Here is an 18658-nt window from a genome sequence, read left to right as displayed (position 1 = left end):
TTTGGCTGGATGTATTCTAATACCTGGGAGAAGCGACTATATTTTGTGTCTGAAATTGCAATGAGGATTTAGACACATGATATATAATCTGACGACTTATTCGAGTGGGTGCGTCAGTTTGACTGTTTGATACCTTGAGGCACCTTCATAAAGCTAATTATGAGGTATAGCCCATTCACTCACTCACTCGAAACTTTCATTACTACATTCTTTGGCAACAAGCGCTTTTTGAAGTGTTTTTCTTCTTCTAATAATGCAAACGCACTGATGCCATGCACACTAAAACACTTTGTCATGTGAGTGAGCGTTTGTTTGTTGTTTAGCGCCGCACGCAGCGATATTCCAGCTATATGACGGCGGTTTGTAAATAATCGAGTCTGGACCAGAGACAGGCATCATGAGCATCGATCTTCGCAATTGGGACACAATGAAGATGCATCAACTAAGTCATCAAGCATCGGTTGCTGAAGACCAGCATGTGAGTGAGTGAGTGAGTGAGTCATCCGCACAATCCAACCATATGACGGTGGCTAATATGTAATGAATAATTGCGCAACGTGGTCATCCGGATCAGAATAGCTCCCCAGCATCACGATTGTGGAAGGATGGGACTAAACTGGACAGTAAGGTTCTGCGACGTTGGTCGTTGCTTTGTTGATTTGTCAGTGTCATGTAGTGAACCGTCAGAGTCGACCCATGCTGTCACACTTCTGAAATGTACAGGGACCCAGTGACGCGATAACACACATACATGTGCCAATGTGGGATTCGAACCCGTGTCTTTGCCGTGACGTGTAAACGCTTTACTCATCGGACCACCCTATGCACTGGCATGAACCCCATGCACTGGCATCAACACTATGCACTGGCATCAACCCTATGCTGGCATCAACCCTATGCACTGGCATCAACCCTGTGCACTGACATCAACCCCATGCACTGACATCAACCCTATGCACTGGCATCAACCCCATGCACTGGCATCAACCCCATGCACTGGCATCAACACCCCATGCACTGGCATCAACCCCATGCACTGGCATCAACCCTATGTACTGGCATCAACCCTATGCACTGGCATCAACACCCCATGCACTGGCATCAACCCTGTGCACTGACATCAACCCCATGCACTGACATCAACCCCATGCACTGGCATCAACCCCATGCACTGGCATCAACCCTACGCACTGGCATCAACACCCCATGCACTGGCATCAACCCCATGCACTGGCATCAACCCCATGCACTGGCATCAACCTCATGCACTGGCATCAACCTTATGCAGCGCCAATTATAGCCCACCTTAACTCCAGTGGGATCTTTAGTGTGTGTGAGTGAGTTGTGTTTGTCCTTACGTCGAACAATATTGTATATATGAGGAAAGCCTAAATAAACGCAGATCAGTAAAAGCACGGCGGACATGACGCTGGCAATCCAGGGATCAGTGTGATCTAATGTGACATTCAAACCCAGCTTCGCCGTTTTGTCTTTCTTTGTTTGTCAGCACTGCACCCATTCACGTGGGTTTCACCACAGTGAACTACAATCCGCGTCACTTCAGGCTGTCCTCCCACATTAAATGGATACGTCGTGATATAACAGAAATATAGTTCCAATCGGCGTTAAACTAACTCACTCAACAAAACATTCACAGGGACCTACTTCCAGGAAGGGGAGACAACTACACAGAGCAAATAACCAATTTCCTTTGTGCACTTTGTCGTCCTCTTTAACTATATGTTATTTTTTTATAAATAAAAAATACGACATTGTTTAAACATATTTGTTTATTTCGATGTATATATATACACAGTCAAATAAACTGTAAATGATTTGTCAAGAAAACTGACCGTAACAGACAATGCGTAAAACACGCACGCTACAATGACGTAATACACACAAAGTAGTGATGTAAACCAACAAAGTTGATGACGACATGAGACAGAACAATATAGTATAGCTGCGAGGGAGAATTCCATTTTAAGAAATCGAAAAGGAATTCGACCGAATTATATAAGTTTGGATGCTCATATCAGAGGTGAAAACATTGCCAAACCTGTAAATTATAATTACACTTTAAGTTCATACATGTTCCATGTATTGTTTCATAAAATAAGATCAACATGAATTTACTGTTCAAGGCAAACTTTTGTACATTTTAAAATTCGTAGAAATTAACTAAATGTTTTAAACACCAAGTGGACTTTTATTTGGACATAGAAATGAGCTCCAACAACTGATAAACGTTCGAAATATAGACACTTCGATATAACCAATACAATCTCCAAGTGATAGGACTTACCGATGGGATTTTTGAAAGCACCACATATGAAGCGGCTGGTTGATTGAAATTCACTCTTAGTACATCACAAAATTAAACAAGCGAACAGAAGTGACTCCTCATATACAAAAAGGGAACACACAATATATACATACACGCAGAGCGGTCACGTGGTACATCAATAGATCAAGGACCCGCATTTTACGCACCGAAGTCTTTTTACCAACTTATATTTTACAACTGTCGTTTTACCAGACGTATTCACCCGATTGGCTGTAATACGTAAAGAATTCTGCACATATCACAGCACATTTATTGGTTTTCTCTCAATGAATTCAACTGTTTCTCATTTTGTAACTAAATCCTAACATTTACTACTCAAAGATCTTAAAGAACACCAAAATCTTTCATATTACTATAGTATATATAATTATAATAACTATATAATTATTAACTATAGTAATATGAAAGAATCGGATGTTCTCAACGTCTTTTGAGTGGTAGTAATTGTTTCAGTAGTATATATTTAAGGGGGGAATGTTTAATTGTTTTCGACACAAATATTCCTCTCTTGCAAAATGACAAAATAACTAGGGCAATGTATATGGCTTTGCTATCCCAAAAATAATGTAATTGTGAACAAATGATAGCGATTAAACACACACACACACACACGCACGCACGCACGAACGCACGCACGAACGAACGCACGCACGCACACATACATACACGCACTCAGGAAAAAATCTTGAGATGACGCCTCATTATAGCGAAGTAAGACATAAAACTAATTTCACTCCTCAGCGAACGGGTCTCATCACTAACTATCCAGAATAATCCTGCAACGGACTTGGCAGTGAGAATAATGCTCTCAATTTCAAAAGCAAATTATACTGGGCGACTATTTTGAAGGGAAGCGCACCTGATTTTGATACAGTTACAATGCCTGGGTATTCTAATTCTGCCGACGAAGCAGAACAGGACTGAGACGGGGCAGGTGGCGCGAATCTCCGATCGTCTGCTCCCTAGCTTCCAATGTCGTCTGCGTAAGATGGGCAAAAAAACTGGACGATCATTTATCGACAAAAGAAAAGGCGCCATTCTGTCTTGAAATATATTTAACGCAGCAAACATATTTGGAGGTGTAATTAATTTAAATATTTTAATTTAAATACTTTAATTACAAATCTGACATGGATGGGTAATATTAAGAGATTCCTGTGATGATCTTAATATGGCATTCAGTTCGTGTTTATCTAACTTAATTTATCGAAATGTTAGTCACGAGAGACAGTCTGCTTCTATTGGGTCGGAAACCAGAGACAATGCTTCTAGCGAAAGACAGATACAGCTAAAACCGAGTCTTAAATATGAAGTATAAATTTTGAGCGATACAGTTTGGAAACATCGTTGAGAAGGAAATTGGATCTAATCCTATTGGGCATTTGCACACGTGTACGGGTAAGTGGCCGCAATGACGCCAGCCATTTGCGAAGGTAAACGAAAATTAAAGGCCGAGTCGCTGCCGTTGCAGCCCATAGCCAGACTGTTTCTGTTTGGATAAACTGTTTTCCAAAATGGCCCCCAGATTGTCAGATAAATAAAAACAGATGCTCGAATCCTTCGCCGTGAGAGAGTATAGGAATTTCTCAATGGCTGCCATATTGGATCGGCAATCCCGCAGTTGTCACAGTTGTCAGTATAAAACCCGAACCGGAAAACGAACACGGATCGGAATTCCTAGATAGCTACCACATTTAGATTTGATTTAGTCAGATGTAGGCTTCGTCCAGAGTCTGGGGAGAAAGACACGAAACAGGAGGTTTATTATCGGGAAAATACCTCCGCGACAGAACACGTTTATAATCCTTTTTTTGCGAAATGTCGACCACCAACCTCCTACACATCACTTTATGAGCAGACACATTTTACTCCGTCGAGGAAAAATATTTGTTTTCGTTTTAAAAGTGTAAAATGGGTAATAAAAGAGACTATTTAAAAACTTTCTACTTTCTATTTCTGTATCTGCTTAAAAATCACTAAACAGTGTGAAAAGAAACTGGCTCGCCAGAAAATGTTTGTATCTTTTGTTGACGTTACGGAGTGATTAATATCATTAAATTGAGATAAGATTCCTACCTATCGCCTGCCAGGAGAGACTGCGTCAATTTAGGCTGATGAAGGGCCGACTTTACCGACAGCACGGTGTGCACGTGCATTGTGTCAGACAAACAATCTAAGAAGTTGATTTGATACCACTGGCCGGCCATACGGCTTGATGGAAAATGTATTTCATTCCTGCCAGAACGAAAATGGAATGTAGGGCTAAACAGGTAAAATATCAAACTTGAAAATCAATTATCAACGTTTTTAAAGAAATAGTGGTCCCTTACACGAATGACAATATTCTGCAGATATGTTAGATGTAGAACATTTTACACCGTTGATGGAACTCATATTCTACACTTAAATAAACGCTGCCGATAGAGCAGGATAAGCTTATCCTTTTCGCGAACACCTGGTGTCAAAACTGATTTTCAGTTATCCATTCAAATAGTTTTCACCGCTATTACTTCCTTTTACACCCAATGGAATCTGTTTCGGCAGACAATCAAGACCGGTTATTCTGTGGCGATGTTGTTCTTTACTTACAAAAAAAGACATCTACAAAATATCAGCATTTAAAAATGCGGCCCATAGTTTCGCATATCAAGGGCATAAATAATAAATAATTTCCCTGTCATTTCCTCGAGATAAGCGTCATCATTTGACCCTTGTAACCAAACACTACGCCGATTATCGAGAGTTATCTCCCCTCAAAGGTAAAACCGAGGTCACTTATTAGAGAAATCGTGTTGAATAACACCTGATATCCCTAATTCCGATAAAAATGCGAATTCCATATGCGAGGCGAAATCGAAGGTCGTGAGTGTGAAGAGTGGGGGACAGGTTAAGGTGAAGAGAGTATCATAAAAATGTCCCTTTTATCTGAGCCACGCCCAAAGGCGAAATAGCAGACCGCATGTCAGCTGTTAATATCAACCAATAAAAATGATTCTGTCCCATGTTCGGTTCTTTACATTCTTCTAATGAGCTACAGACGTGAAGGGTCTTTGAGTTCTTTTTCGTTTCGTTTCCTTCGTCCCTGATCCCAATTTATACGCCTTTGGTGCTGGTTGGATCAGAAAGTGAGAATATCCTGAAACCTACACCGCTAATTCCCGATAAGGAAATCTGGGATTCACATTGAAGCGATTATAATGGTCTGCATAAACATACCCTGACATTAAGAATCATCAATGACTTAAAAACACGAAGATTCATACATGATCAAAACGAGTGTACATGCGGGTTAATTTGAATAAATTTCAACAAAAGGGGGCGTAATTTCGTTAGAACTTCCGGTGCGACTGAGCAGAATAGGGACCAGAATCAGAGCTCAATCGGCGGAAAAAACAATGCCGACTTGGCACCTTTTTCCCACATTCAATATTGCACCTGCTATATCGACAATACTCGAGTACAGAATCTGTCGAGCAGAAGGAAATGTGTTTTAACCTGCATTCCCTTTAACCATTCCGCCCTCGCTGTACCCAGACGCTCACGTCTCCATCTGCTTGCCAGTTCCCCCAAAAGAATAACCCCTCCTCCCCCCAACACCACATGGGGGTAGTATGATGTAAAAGTTACCTAAACAGTCACATCAAATCATCAAAGAGAAGGCGATACGCGAGATGAAGCTTGGGGTTGCCAAGCCATTTTACACCTGTATTATACACCTGTAGATATTTATAACTTGATAAATTGAAATCTCAATATTCAACACCGTTTCCATCGCAAGGAAAGCATTAGGTGATTAGATGAAAAAATGCCACTTTATAATATTTTGTTTGTCTTACGATAGATGAGAGGAAACTAAATATCGCATTTGCGAAAGGGGAATAGCTGTGTCGATATAAATCCAAATCAATAAACTTGAATCATACAAATGAAGGGAACATTGCTACCTTGAATGCCGTATAAAACTTGTGGTAAAACTCGAGTCTGACAACATGAATTATGAATCCATGTTCCCGTTTAGGAGTCCTACTTTTCATAGCTTACATCAGCGTTGCACATGCAGCTCTTTGGAATGTGCCTTGTATTACTAAAGTATTTTTGTCTCACATACGGTTCCGAAACCGGACTGAAATCTGGTTTTGATTTTTGTATCAGCCCGGATCCAAACGCCAGCCGCCATCACGAGAGGACGCGGGCCACATTACATATGCTCGCTATCAGTTCAAAGAGGAACCACTGACTGTTTTTAATTCGATGTATCTACAGAATACAAAGAAAGCGCCGTTCCGTCTTTTATCTGCAACACATTTGAGGTGTCTGCAGCCCAAAATCATAAACGGTCCACACAAAAAGCATTTTTTCCAAATCTTGCACGTGCGGCATATTTGAGCAGTTAGTGTTTTTCTCGCTTCTGGGCGTGAAACCAACTTTTTAGCTAACTTGTAGTCCTTCTCCAACTATTTACACTTGTATGCCGAGCAAAAAGTCAATTTCACGTTTGCTGGGTTTCGCTTGTTTTGAATAATTGTGAATGTTCCCATCACACATAGCACTTCCGGTTGTCTAAACATTTCAGTTGAGTACGTTATCTTCATAAATTTCATTTCAGCTAGCACTTTGAAAAAAATCCGTTGTTTGGGAGCTCCAAAAGCACTTTTTGCTGCAAAGAAGATCTTTTTAACCCTACGGTCGAACTGTCAGCAACAATGTCTCATTGCCGAACTAGGCGACATAATGCTATCTGGTTCTCAGCTTTGTCGTCCACATTCATGTCTATTTGCCGAACTGTTTCACATGCCGAACTATACACATCCGATTACAAAATGGCGGATTTTTCCCGCCGAACTGTACACCATGTCAACCAGACTTTATTCTGGTCTTTTAATAAATAAAACATAGGTTGAATTGAAAATAATCTCTGTTTGGTACACAGCTCTGGTCTCCGGGCTCGCTAGTTTATTGAGGCAATTGTGCTTGAGAAGAGATCGGATATGCTGTTGCTGCCCTGATCTGTGTCCAATGCTGGAGTTTGGATGTCCGACAGGGAGGCGTTCGAACTGATGTCCGACAGGGCGGGAGATCGGGTATTGGAGAGATCGGTAAGAGACTGATCGTGAGAGTCTTTGGATTTATCTCCGTTCGAGCTCCCATTTGTGTTCGAGTTTCCCTTGTCGGAGTCTTGCTGCTTGAGTAGATTTCGGCGGTATTTTGCACGTGCGTTTTGGAACCAAACCTGCAAAACGATATGCATTCATTAGCTTTTGTACATTATTAAAAAAAAAATCAATTTTCAAGTAAATACAGGGTGTGGTGGCCATGTGGATAAGTCGTTCGCTCAAGCCCGGTTCGATGCTCCGGTCTATTCTGATGTCCCTGGTATTGATGAAAGTAGCGTACAACACTTCTCATTCACTTTTTCTATATGCAATATTGTAATGTATGTACAAGCTGTCATCTTTGATGGGCTGATATTGACAGGTGCAATGTATTCCAATCGACATATTTGTCAGTCACATGTTTCGTTCAAATCACCACATAAATAGTATGAATCAATTCTCCTTCACAATTAAAAGACCCACAATGTCACTCGACAAACTATGCAAACATTTGCACCTGTCGCTATGGTCACAGAAGTCAATTCCCAAATAGTTTCAACCGTGTCATTTCTCTAGCACACATTGCATGACTGCGAGTGACATGTGTTAATAGCTCTTCTATCAGCAATAAACAACTTAAAGTATGATGTATTCAAAGCTCTACGACTATCGTAATGTAATCTGACACGGCCTTCGATTTCTATACACCTTGATGACGTAAGTAGCTATACAATAACTCGAACATTTACCCCTGTTGGTTACAACTGCTTGGCAAATATGCTACTTAATATAACTCATTCGATTAAAAATGACTGAAGATCTTAGGTACATAAACGAAACTGCTTGGAAATGCTCGTCACTTAGAGCGGAACATGAAGCCATTCACGCGGGGCATGAATACTGCTTTTGTATCTGAAATATCCGCACATCGCCTCTTGAATTTCAGTTTCCGATATTTATACAGTTTTGCCCAGGCTTTTAAAAACTTTTTCGGGAACTACATGACATTTTAGAGGGTGGCAATGTTTCGTCTCAATTGGTTATTGAAGTTACCGGTCCTGGGCGAGAAAAGGGTAAATAAAGCGACGTGCTCGCGTCGTTCGGAGCCAAGGAACGGGTGTGTATAAAACTATGAACGTGTCAAAAACGACTGGAAATCTATTTTTGCCTTTTAAGAGGGGCAACAAATATTTGAAGAACCGGGGACCATGGGGGTACATAAACCTTAAGTACTAACCCGCCCATCTCGTAAGACAGGGGATTGTGAATGGTCTCTGTAACTAAAGGTGAAACCACAACTCTGAATAGCATCAGTCTTTCTTAAGGGTGGAAACCACCCCTAATTATCGGAGAGGATCATTATGTGAATAGTTTTTGTTATCATTTGGTAAATTAGAACTTTATCTTGTCAGAACAAAACTGGAAGAATGATCAAATTAAGACATATAAAATGAGAAATATTTTAGATATGTATATTAAATTGTGCAGCATATAAACATATTATGCTGAATTTCTTTTAGACAAGTATTGATAAAATGGCCGGGCAAAATAAAGTAAACACTTGAAAAATGGATTTGACCCAAAAATTACAAACGTTACTATGAACCAACTCGTAACAAACTGATCGTAACAATACCTGCTTTACTCTGCTTATTACATCACAATCGAATAACCATTTCTTGTTTGTTTCACTTTTAGCCATTATCAAACATGGGTATACTTTCGTTTGCCCGGCAGTTTACTTGAGGCTAATTTAACATGATGATTCTCATAAAGTTGTACGTTTTCTTATCTCTTTCTAGGACAATTTGAAATTATGAGAAAATTAAATTAATGTAAACATATTCGGGTTGATTGATTTTATTCAATTCAGTGCACTGTATTTCTCAGGAGTGTTGCATCTCCCTTAATGTCGTCTTTCTATATATTTCAATGCATTTCAATTGAAGAGAAGTCTTCCTAGCCTGGTAAACATTGAAAGGTGTTGACAGGAACAATGACAAAACTACTGAGCAACAAAACCCATAGAAACTACATCGGTGAAGCAGGGGTACATTCTCCTACCCCTTCCATTCATCGGGTACGTGGAGGACTGGATAGATGTAAAATGATACTCGGTAAACACTAAAATTTACACTGGGTAAACGAACCCGGATTCTCCCTAGCCTGTGTGGTCCATGGCAACGGGGGACAAATGGGCCTCTTTTCCCCCTTTTTGACAATAACGTCAGTTTTTGGTCGCTTTTGCACGTCTTGTTTAGGGAACTTAGTGGGCCCGTTGCCTGCCTACACTTGTGTTGCTGTCATGTGTGTCTGTTCACAAAGCTATCAAGTGGAATATAAATAGCAAGCCTGTTTATTGAAATTTGAACAAATACTTGGCGATAAACTTGAGGTTCATTGAATTTCAATGAGTATCAAATTTGAAAAATCTCAGCGTTAACCTGTAACGTATGCTCCTTGTAGGAAAATCTATTAAACCATGCTATGCGTTACGATATACTCGTTGAGATGGTTTGAATGGGATCCGGACATCGTTTTTGATGTTTATCTAATCTAGTTTGAGTGGGATATCAATATTATTCATCAGCCTATTTTATTTTTATAAAACCCACGATGCTGTCAATCATGTTGTACAGAACAGCGAGGGATATTGCTCTGCGTATATTTATTATGTTAATTCGCATTACCATACATATAATTGATATTAATAATTCGGAACAATAACGCCAATAATAATAATAATAATAATAATAATAATAATAATAATAATAATATGCATGTAGATGAATAAACAAGCCCATAATTTGATTTGATAAACAACTGGACAAATTGATCGATACAACAAATACAATTGAAGAGACTGATCAATTGTAATGATCAAAACTCCAATAACATACCTGTAAAACACGTTTGGAGAGACCCGTTTTCTGAGCTAGTTGTTTTAAATCTTTTGCGTCAGGGTTATGATTCAGCGCAAAGTAAGATTTCATCGTCCGCAGCTGATGATGTTTAAATGACGTCCGCACCCTCTTCTGTCGGGGGGTCTGATGCTGGTACCCCTCCCGATCGAGCACTTCTCCTGGCCTGTCAGGGTTTTCACCAGGGCCAAGACCTGTAACAATAAAACATTCTTTTTAATCACAAAATAAGATGATGACGTTCAGTAATACCACAGCAGTTTAAGGAAATATAATATCGATAGGCCGAATTTACAGAACCAAGACCTATACAAATGGCAAAATATTTAAATCGTTATTTAAAAAAAAGTAATCACGTTCAGATACACTAAAGTAGCAAAATGAAATATCGATATAACGAATTGTCTAATGCCGAGCTATGGTAAATAAAGTTATTGCGCCTACAAATAGCTAACTACGGTTGAGTCGAACTGATTCTAAAATAACGTGAAATTCACCATGCCAAAAGTGTCTGTTTGATTTGATGTTTAGGAACCTAAAATGGCTAGACATTAATTATCATTATTATTCAATAATTTCAAGTTCGGAGAATGGCAAAACACTGAGGTTACCATCGGCTTATGCGTGTATTTAACTCCGAAATACTGGCCAAATCATTGTTGAGCACTGGCTCACTAATTTATACAACCATTGTTGATGTAATGAGAATTTCAACAGGGTCAGCGTTTTATGAGTTGCGAATCTGAAACGTTGACATATTTCGCAACTGTAACGTGACAGACATAAGACTAGCATATGGGAATATGGTGACAATTAACAAATATGTTTGAATTATAGTACGAGTCTGCAATACACAAGTAGTTTCAGAAGGTTTGTAGGCAAATTATGTACTGCAGAGAAGGTAACAACATTATAGTTTCGTGTAGGACGAACGCATACGGAATAACGTACGAATGTCATGGCTCCTGGGACTGTACAAGTGACCATACGGCGCTTCCCAATCATTTTGTCAATTCTTAATATTTTATTTACATATTGAAAGATATATTTCAACGCCACCTAACATCATCATTATGGAGGAAATGTGAATTATCCCGGCATGCAACGGTGCGAGCCCCGACACAGGGAAAGATACTAATAAATTGACGACTATTTTTCTTTCATTCATGAATTCACGACCCGCGGAGTCACAAATGCACGAAAAAGTTTCAAAGTCACGCCTTCTTACGAGATGATACCTGCACCGACCAAAGCAACGAGGCCACTTATGAAACCGAAAAAAATATAACAGGGTTTGGTTGTCAGATCGCCTTCTCACAATCGTGCGGGATAAGGATTGAAAGCTCAATTAATGACTGTAACAGGATAGTCAAATCAAGTTGTACGGCGAATAACATTTCCTAATTAGCCCTTCAGCGCAAACTCGACTGGTCACGAGATAGCTGCAGTCATTCATTCATAAATCTGATACCGGAAGAATTCAACTGAAAACGGTGTATCGAATTAAGATACTGTTTCCAGTCAACTAGTTCACGTTTTGTCAAGATAATCGGTACATGCTCCGAGAATTTATGGAATAATTATACTTTTTGTGTTGACGTATTTGTCAGTTTACATTTATCACCTGTTGCTTTAGCAAATACCGTCGCTGAGAACGTTTATCTTTATAATAATAGAAGAAAAGTAACACACAGTATAAATAGTGTCAGTATTTTTCCGTAATAAGTCAGGGTAACAGGAAAAGTGAGTAAGCGAATTTATTAACACGAATATTTTATATCATTAAAGTGTATCAACAATATCAATAACACTTATTCAATGAATGAATATTAAATCCTATGGATAAAATCTGCCTTTGCCTATCAATCAATCCTCAGCGTCAAAATGCCTTGGATCACAAAATTATAACTCAAGGAAACGAAATATGAATAAACAGAGGTCGGTGAAGAAGTCCTTGGTTGGTAGCTGTAGCAATCAATCATTGCTTCAGCGTCATCAATCATCATTAGTTCTAGCATATTTCTCTTTTGCGGCTCCGTAATCGGGAGTATTTCAGAAAAATCAATACTAGCGTTAGAATACTGATAGCAAGATTTGTTTATTACATACCCTTGGCAATGAACACATTTATTCCGTTCGAAAGCATAATTTTGTCTTCAGCTTATGTACAGCTGCAAACAATTATGCATTTTAAAAGTATATCTGATTTCATACCCGGGTACAGTCTAAAAACAATATTTTACAGAAATACAATTCATATTTGAGTGGTTTATTTCGATGCAAACTTCAAAGATTTGAATATGGTTGTGAATACTTATTTCATTCACACAATACTTTTATTTCGTTTGTCAAATATGTAGAAAGAAGTATATTTTAATATAATTTCTCAAAGGAACGAATACATAGGTAATGTTTAATTCTCTATTTCTACAATAACTAATTATGAAATATATACTTCAATAAATATATTTCAATTAACCGTACAAACCAACTGAACAATTGCGTTAGTCTCACAACAATAAAAATTGATTTGTTTGTTTCATTATTAGAATTTAGTGTCCAAAGAGTTAAATAATTTACGGTATAAATTATTATGTACATGAAGTTGACACAATTAAGAAAACTAGAATCAACAAAATTCATTTCAACCAATGCAAATCCGGCTTTTCGAAGACATTTTGTGTTGACAGAAATACTTCTTGCGAACTTCTGAAAACAAACCCCTATAATCACTATACAGTGATTTCGGTAATGGAGTACTGCTCTTACTCAAAGACAATAGGAACAAGATGGGAATCAGCCGTACAAATAAAAACAAGACACCGGGAAGAAAACGGAATCGCCGTTTAGCTAAAATCGTTAAAAGGTTCAGTGCATTCATGATTTTCTTCTAATTTGGCGTTTCCTGTTTCGCTAAGAAGCGTGGTCTGGATCCGTGTCTTTCAAACCCAAATTTACTGTGGTCGGAGAGAGATTTCAACGGAAGGAATTTTTCCCCCGGCAAGAGAAATATTAAATTGAGCTAATAAGTCCCGAAACGCATCCGAGTCCGCGACTAAAGCCAGGATAATATTTGTAATCCCTCTGGGTTCCTACAAAAGTGATTGACGGTTTAGGATGCGGAATGACTTTGCACTGACATGGAAATGTCTTTGAAAAAAACGGGAATATTTGGTCCATTCTTGATTCGAAGATTTTATGAATTCTTCCAAAATACACAGGTGTGCTGGGTATTTGTTTATTTTGATAAGAAGAGAACATCTTTGGAGAATTCCTAAGCAGTCCGACTTGCTACCATGTTTGCTAGTTACCTTAGAAAAAAAGGAGAAACTGTCTTTATTTAGAATTTAGAATTTTGTTGTTGACAGGAAATCTAAGAATAAGGTATAAAGTGTAAACTAAAGTTTTAAAAGTTTATGGAGATTGCACTCACAGTTAAAAAAACAACAACAAATAAAACAATATTCTCTTCTGGGCAAATAATTTCTGCTTCGCTGTATTTACGGTTAGACTTATAACAGTAACCTGATTGAGTTCTCCTTGCGGCCACTGTATATAATTGCTATTCGATATCACTGGACATAAATTTGTTAACTCCTCGCGAAGACAGAAGTCTGAGAAATAAATAATACTTCATATATATGTTACCATGACAACTGATAAATGAATACTGTTTTTCTGCCACAAATCGATAATTTTATCTTCTTCTTGTCGTCTGATGAATATTTTCGTTGACTTGACAAACACGCTTTGAAAGACAATACACTCGATCTTTTGCTGGAAGAATTCGTGCTATTTTGGACTACTGCTAGGCAAGTCTAGTATTCATCAGTTATTGTGTACATTTATCTCATAGATCGATAAGAGTTAACTCCGTTAACATCATTACGTTATGAATATATAACACGGACACGCCAAGGCTTAATTAACAACAACAACAACAACAACAACAACAACAACAACAACAAATAATAATAATAATAATAATAATAATAATAATAATAATAATAGTAAAAAAAACCAGCCTGACTGTACCAGGAACACCCAAACCCTCTTTGCTGCATTTTTTATTTTAATCTGTAAATAATAATACATTGAACAGCTCCCTTGTGAAATTATTAAGTAAAAGAGAACTACGAAATCGTTTGTTTATATAATTGTTTCCAAACAGATATTTTTTTCAATTATGCTGTAAGGTAACCGTGAATAAACGCTGAAAGTGGTATTTTTTCCACATTTATAATGTTTTTAAATGGAGATTAGAAATGTCAGGAACAACTAATTGAGGAACTTCTATCTACTGAAGCGATAAAACCAAAGCCACAGTATTTACACTGGAAGGGATGAACATGGTTTTAACCTGCATGATAAGCGTTGTTTTATGATTTCAAGACATACCCGTTGGATCAACTCAAATGTTTTCTCAATTTCTTTAAATTCATTGTAAACTTAACTGAAAAAAAACCCCAGCAGGTGTCAAATATAATCCTCAAATATCGCGTAAAAAATGGTTAAAACATTTCACCAAATGTATTTGTATCTCAAGTGGGCGATTTGTATAACATGGAGTAAACATGCGTTGACATTGATGAATACAATATATAAACAAACATTAAACGTCTGAAACGAAGATATACTTATATTTTCTTAACCAACATACGGTATCAGTGACGATTTTGAAATAGGTTCTTGGGTTATCGTTTGGGTCAAAGTATTAAGCCATCCTGCGTTTCCCGCTAATCCCACAGGTGTTGCATATGTGAATGAAAGCAAAACCTGTTAAAATATATTCGAAAAAATGAAAAACTTTAATTTAACTGTTAGAGTTGTGTAAATACGACGTTCATTTAGGATTGTTATTGAAGTAGTCGTGTCTGTCCCTGAATGCATAGGGATAAAACCCATAATTCACCCCTGACACTCACTGATGAAGAAGTAAGCACATACTCCGAAACGTTGTGTTCCTCATAATAAAGATGTTGACATCCACAAATTCTCTCTCTTACGGTTTCAAAGCCTATAAATGGAGAAAAAAAACTGAACTTGCACTTTTTGCCAAAAAATGTCAATATCATCAAAATTATTGCTATATATTTGAAAAGACATCTATCCGTTTAATATATTCTGAATATTGTATTGAGATAGTATAACATATTCCCACCTGTCCATGTGCAAAGCTTTATAATATGTATTGTAGTCATGGCCACGTGGCCTTTGATACCGAATAAACTTCTTCTTCTTTTAAATGATATGCCATAACTTTTAATATTTGATATTAGTGTACGGATAAAAATGCTTTGGACATGCCGATAGAGCTTCGAGAACAATACGTTACAATTCACTGGTCCTTCATATTTACATATCCCGCGTGCAACAGATTTCATACTCTTCGCCAAATGAAATCTCTTTCACATGTACCTTGAAACGCCTAAACACAGGTTCTCATTTACCATGCGGCACACGTGTATATTTTCCAAGAAATAGGTATGACCTCATTATTTCCAGCTCGCTAGGCTTGTTATAACCCAATATTTGTAAACTGAACTGCCACAAGAATAAGCTCAGTCGGTCATGTGAAATAAACATGCGACAGGTTGAAATGAACCACGCTGTCTCTTAAAAGATAGAAGACATATAGTGTTATTAAGTAGTGTTTATGAAGGCATTGATAGAAACAGAGCTTTGTTTTAATGTCGGCAGTTGACACTTAATGTAAACATTCTATTTTTCGTTTCGTGACATTTCGGGCGGTGTTACCTCACATGTGCAACACGTGCATGGCCGGCCAATAGAGCATGTTTTGCACGTGCGCGTTTTATCTCGCGGTATGGTAGACATTTTTATCTAGCCCTTTTGAAAGCACCGAATTTTTAGATATGAACTTTCACGTCAACAAAGAATTCCCTTTCCGCACATTTGCATTGTAAGTGGAACGAATTCAAAATAGAATAAGGCGGTTTTTTCCCCATCTATCTATAATGCACTCTTCGAATTCTCGTAGTAGTTTTACATATTTTGATATTTGCATATTTGATCAGAGTTATTTATTATTGTTTTTTGTTTGTATATATTCATCTCGATTTCCCCGTTAGTTGAACCGTTCGATTTTTTAATATCTTGAAATACTTTCAATGTTTACCCCTGTCGTTATCTCAGCGAGGAATTCATCGTGGGTTTGATAAATGAAACGAGAGGACGTCTCGGCATCTAAGAAAATAGTCCCAAACTAACAAACTTTACACAGTTACTCTCAGTTTTAGCATGAAGTGGACACATTTAAAAAACAAAAACAAAACTGATCATCGAAATGCGTTCGAAATTGACAACAAACGTTATGAGAGAAGAGAGACGTTGTACATTTCAGGACGTAACACGCCCATTTTTTTCTCACCCTTCCCTTGAAAATAAACATTCCTGTCTAAAAATAAGAAATACTGCACAGGACAAATAAAACGATCCACGATCTCTGCAGAAAGTATTTTCAAACAAAACTGTTAAAGGTTTATGTTTAATGTTCGATTATTCGAAAACCGTAGCGTGTGATGTGCAAGGCTCGGGATAATATTATGGTGGCAGTATTTGTTGTTTCAATACATTGATCAAGGGGGTTCTTGTCTGTAAGATCAAACACTCGCCAACATTCGCCCTCCATTCCATATACGCAACATCACCAAGAACTGCAAGTAATTGTAGCGTTCACAGGTAGCAATTATTTCTACCTTATTTTGATTGCATTTACAGACTGGAGACATTACTTAATCATCTTTTTAGTGCTAGTATGGTCAATGCATTAATGCACTGTTGCACATATAATATATATGCCAATCTGCTTGAAATTCGCATATGAGTGAGTAGGTTTAACGTTGCTTTGCCAAGTATTTCAGTGACACCACGGAATTAAAAAGTAAAAAAAGGTTGAAATTATGTGACATGTTCATTCCAACTATGACACAAACTTATGCAGTTTTATATATATCTATATTAAATAGTCCTGACATTATCTGAGTCTGTGTCAGATGTCTGTTTTTGTGTCTGATGTCTGCATGTCTGTAACCACACACCATTCTTGTATCCATTTGTTCAACCATCAGTATGACGCAGTTACTCTGTGTCCGTGTAGGTATGTTCCTGATGACGACACTATTGCTCACGACTGTCTGATTGTCCGTCTGCGACTTCATGTCCGTACCGTGTCTTAATGTGTGGTGTCTGTTCACCATCCCCCACATTGCTTGACAACGGTATAAGGATCTATACCGAAACGTCGCCTTTACAGCAAATGAAGAAGTTGTTATCCATAAATTGTCTCTACTTTGTCATCCGACAACTTCTAAGTAATGCCTGTCAAACAATTCACCTCACATTAAATCCACACCAGTTAAACAACCTAAATATCTGTATCTGTATATCTGTATAGGCATGATTTAAGTTAGAAATTAAACTTGAACCCTAGTTAGGACACTGTAAGATATATAAAAAAAAACGTACCCACTTCACCAAGCTTATAAAGGCTGAGTGATCACAGGCTAAAACTTGAACTGGGTAGAAGAACAAGACCACCTACACCTTTAGAAAAACATTTCTGTGATCACTGCTCAGTCCTTGAAGATGAAGAACACCATCTAATGTCTTGTTGTAAATATTCAGATGTAAGGCACTCTCTGTTTAATTCTCTTTCCTTAAAACATAATTATTTTGAAAGCCTTAACATCACAGAAATATTTAGTCTACTTTTTTTTAAATAGTGAAGCAGGTAGCATAGAAATAATCTGCTATCATGTATACAACTTCAAATGAATCTAAATTACTTATTATAGATAATCCAAGGTCATAACGTAATATTTTGCATTAATACTTGGTGTTGTTATCCTGACTTGTTTATCCGACCCAGATTCTTTGACTTTAGGTGCACTATTGCTAACTGTGGCGAATAACAAGAAGTAAACAAACATCTATCTTTCAAAGGATCATCTGTACCTTATGTATATGTTTATATAGTTTGTAGAATATTGTCACTGTTTCTTCTTGGAACGTTTGCGCAATAACATCTTGTATCTTGTTTTTAATTTTTATAAATTACTTCATTGTCACAGTGTCATTATATACAATATATGACACTTAAAATAACTCTCTCTTTCTTCTTCTTCTTCCTCTTCTTCTTTTGCATCTTCATATTCTTCTTCTTTTGTATTTTCTACCAGACTCTACCTTCATAACCATAGCCTTCAAACTTCCCTTGCGATATGCCTCAAACATTTCGCAAATCTTATAGGATATAAATTTAACTATGTAATTTG

General features: G+C 37.7%; 1 protein-coding gene across 1 annotated transcript in view; it reads right to left on the bottom strand.

The window, feature by feature from the left end:
• Positions 1 to 1781: 1781 nt before the first annotated feature.
• The window catches only part of LOC124138401 (LIM/homeobox protein Lhx9-like), a 66374-nt gene continuing 49497 nt past the window's right edge, over positions 1782 to 18658 (bottom strand). The window contains exons 4-5 of the mRNA XM_046505031.2: positions 10341 to 10555; positions 1782 to 7577 (exon numbers count right to left, since the gene is read on the bottom strand). Coding sequence (XP_046360987.1) covers positions 7296 to 7577; positions 10341 to 10555 — 497 coding nt within the window. The 3' untranslated portion in view covers positions 1782 to 7295. The remainder of the gene's footprint in view (positions 7578 to 10340; positions 10556 to 18658) is intronic.

This window comes from Haliotis rufescens, unplaced genomic scaffold (assembly GCF_023055435.1).
Source record: "Haliotis rufescens isolate VD_foot unplaced genomic scaffold, xgHalRufe1.0.p SCAF_8, whole genome shotgun sequence".
Classification (NCBI taxonomy): domain Eukaryota; kingdom Metazoa; phylum Mollusca; class Gastropoda; order Lepetellida; family Haliotidae; genus Haliotis; species Haliotis rufescens.
The sequence above is the reverse complement of the archived record's forward strand: the minus strand, read 5'-3'. Positions and strand labels throughout refer to the sequence as shown.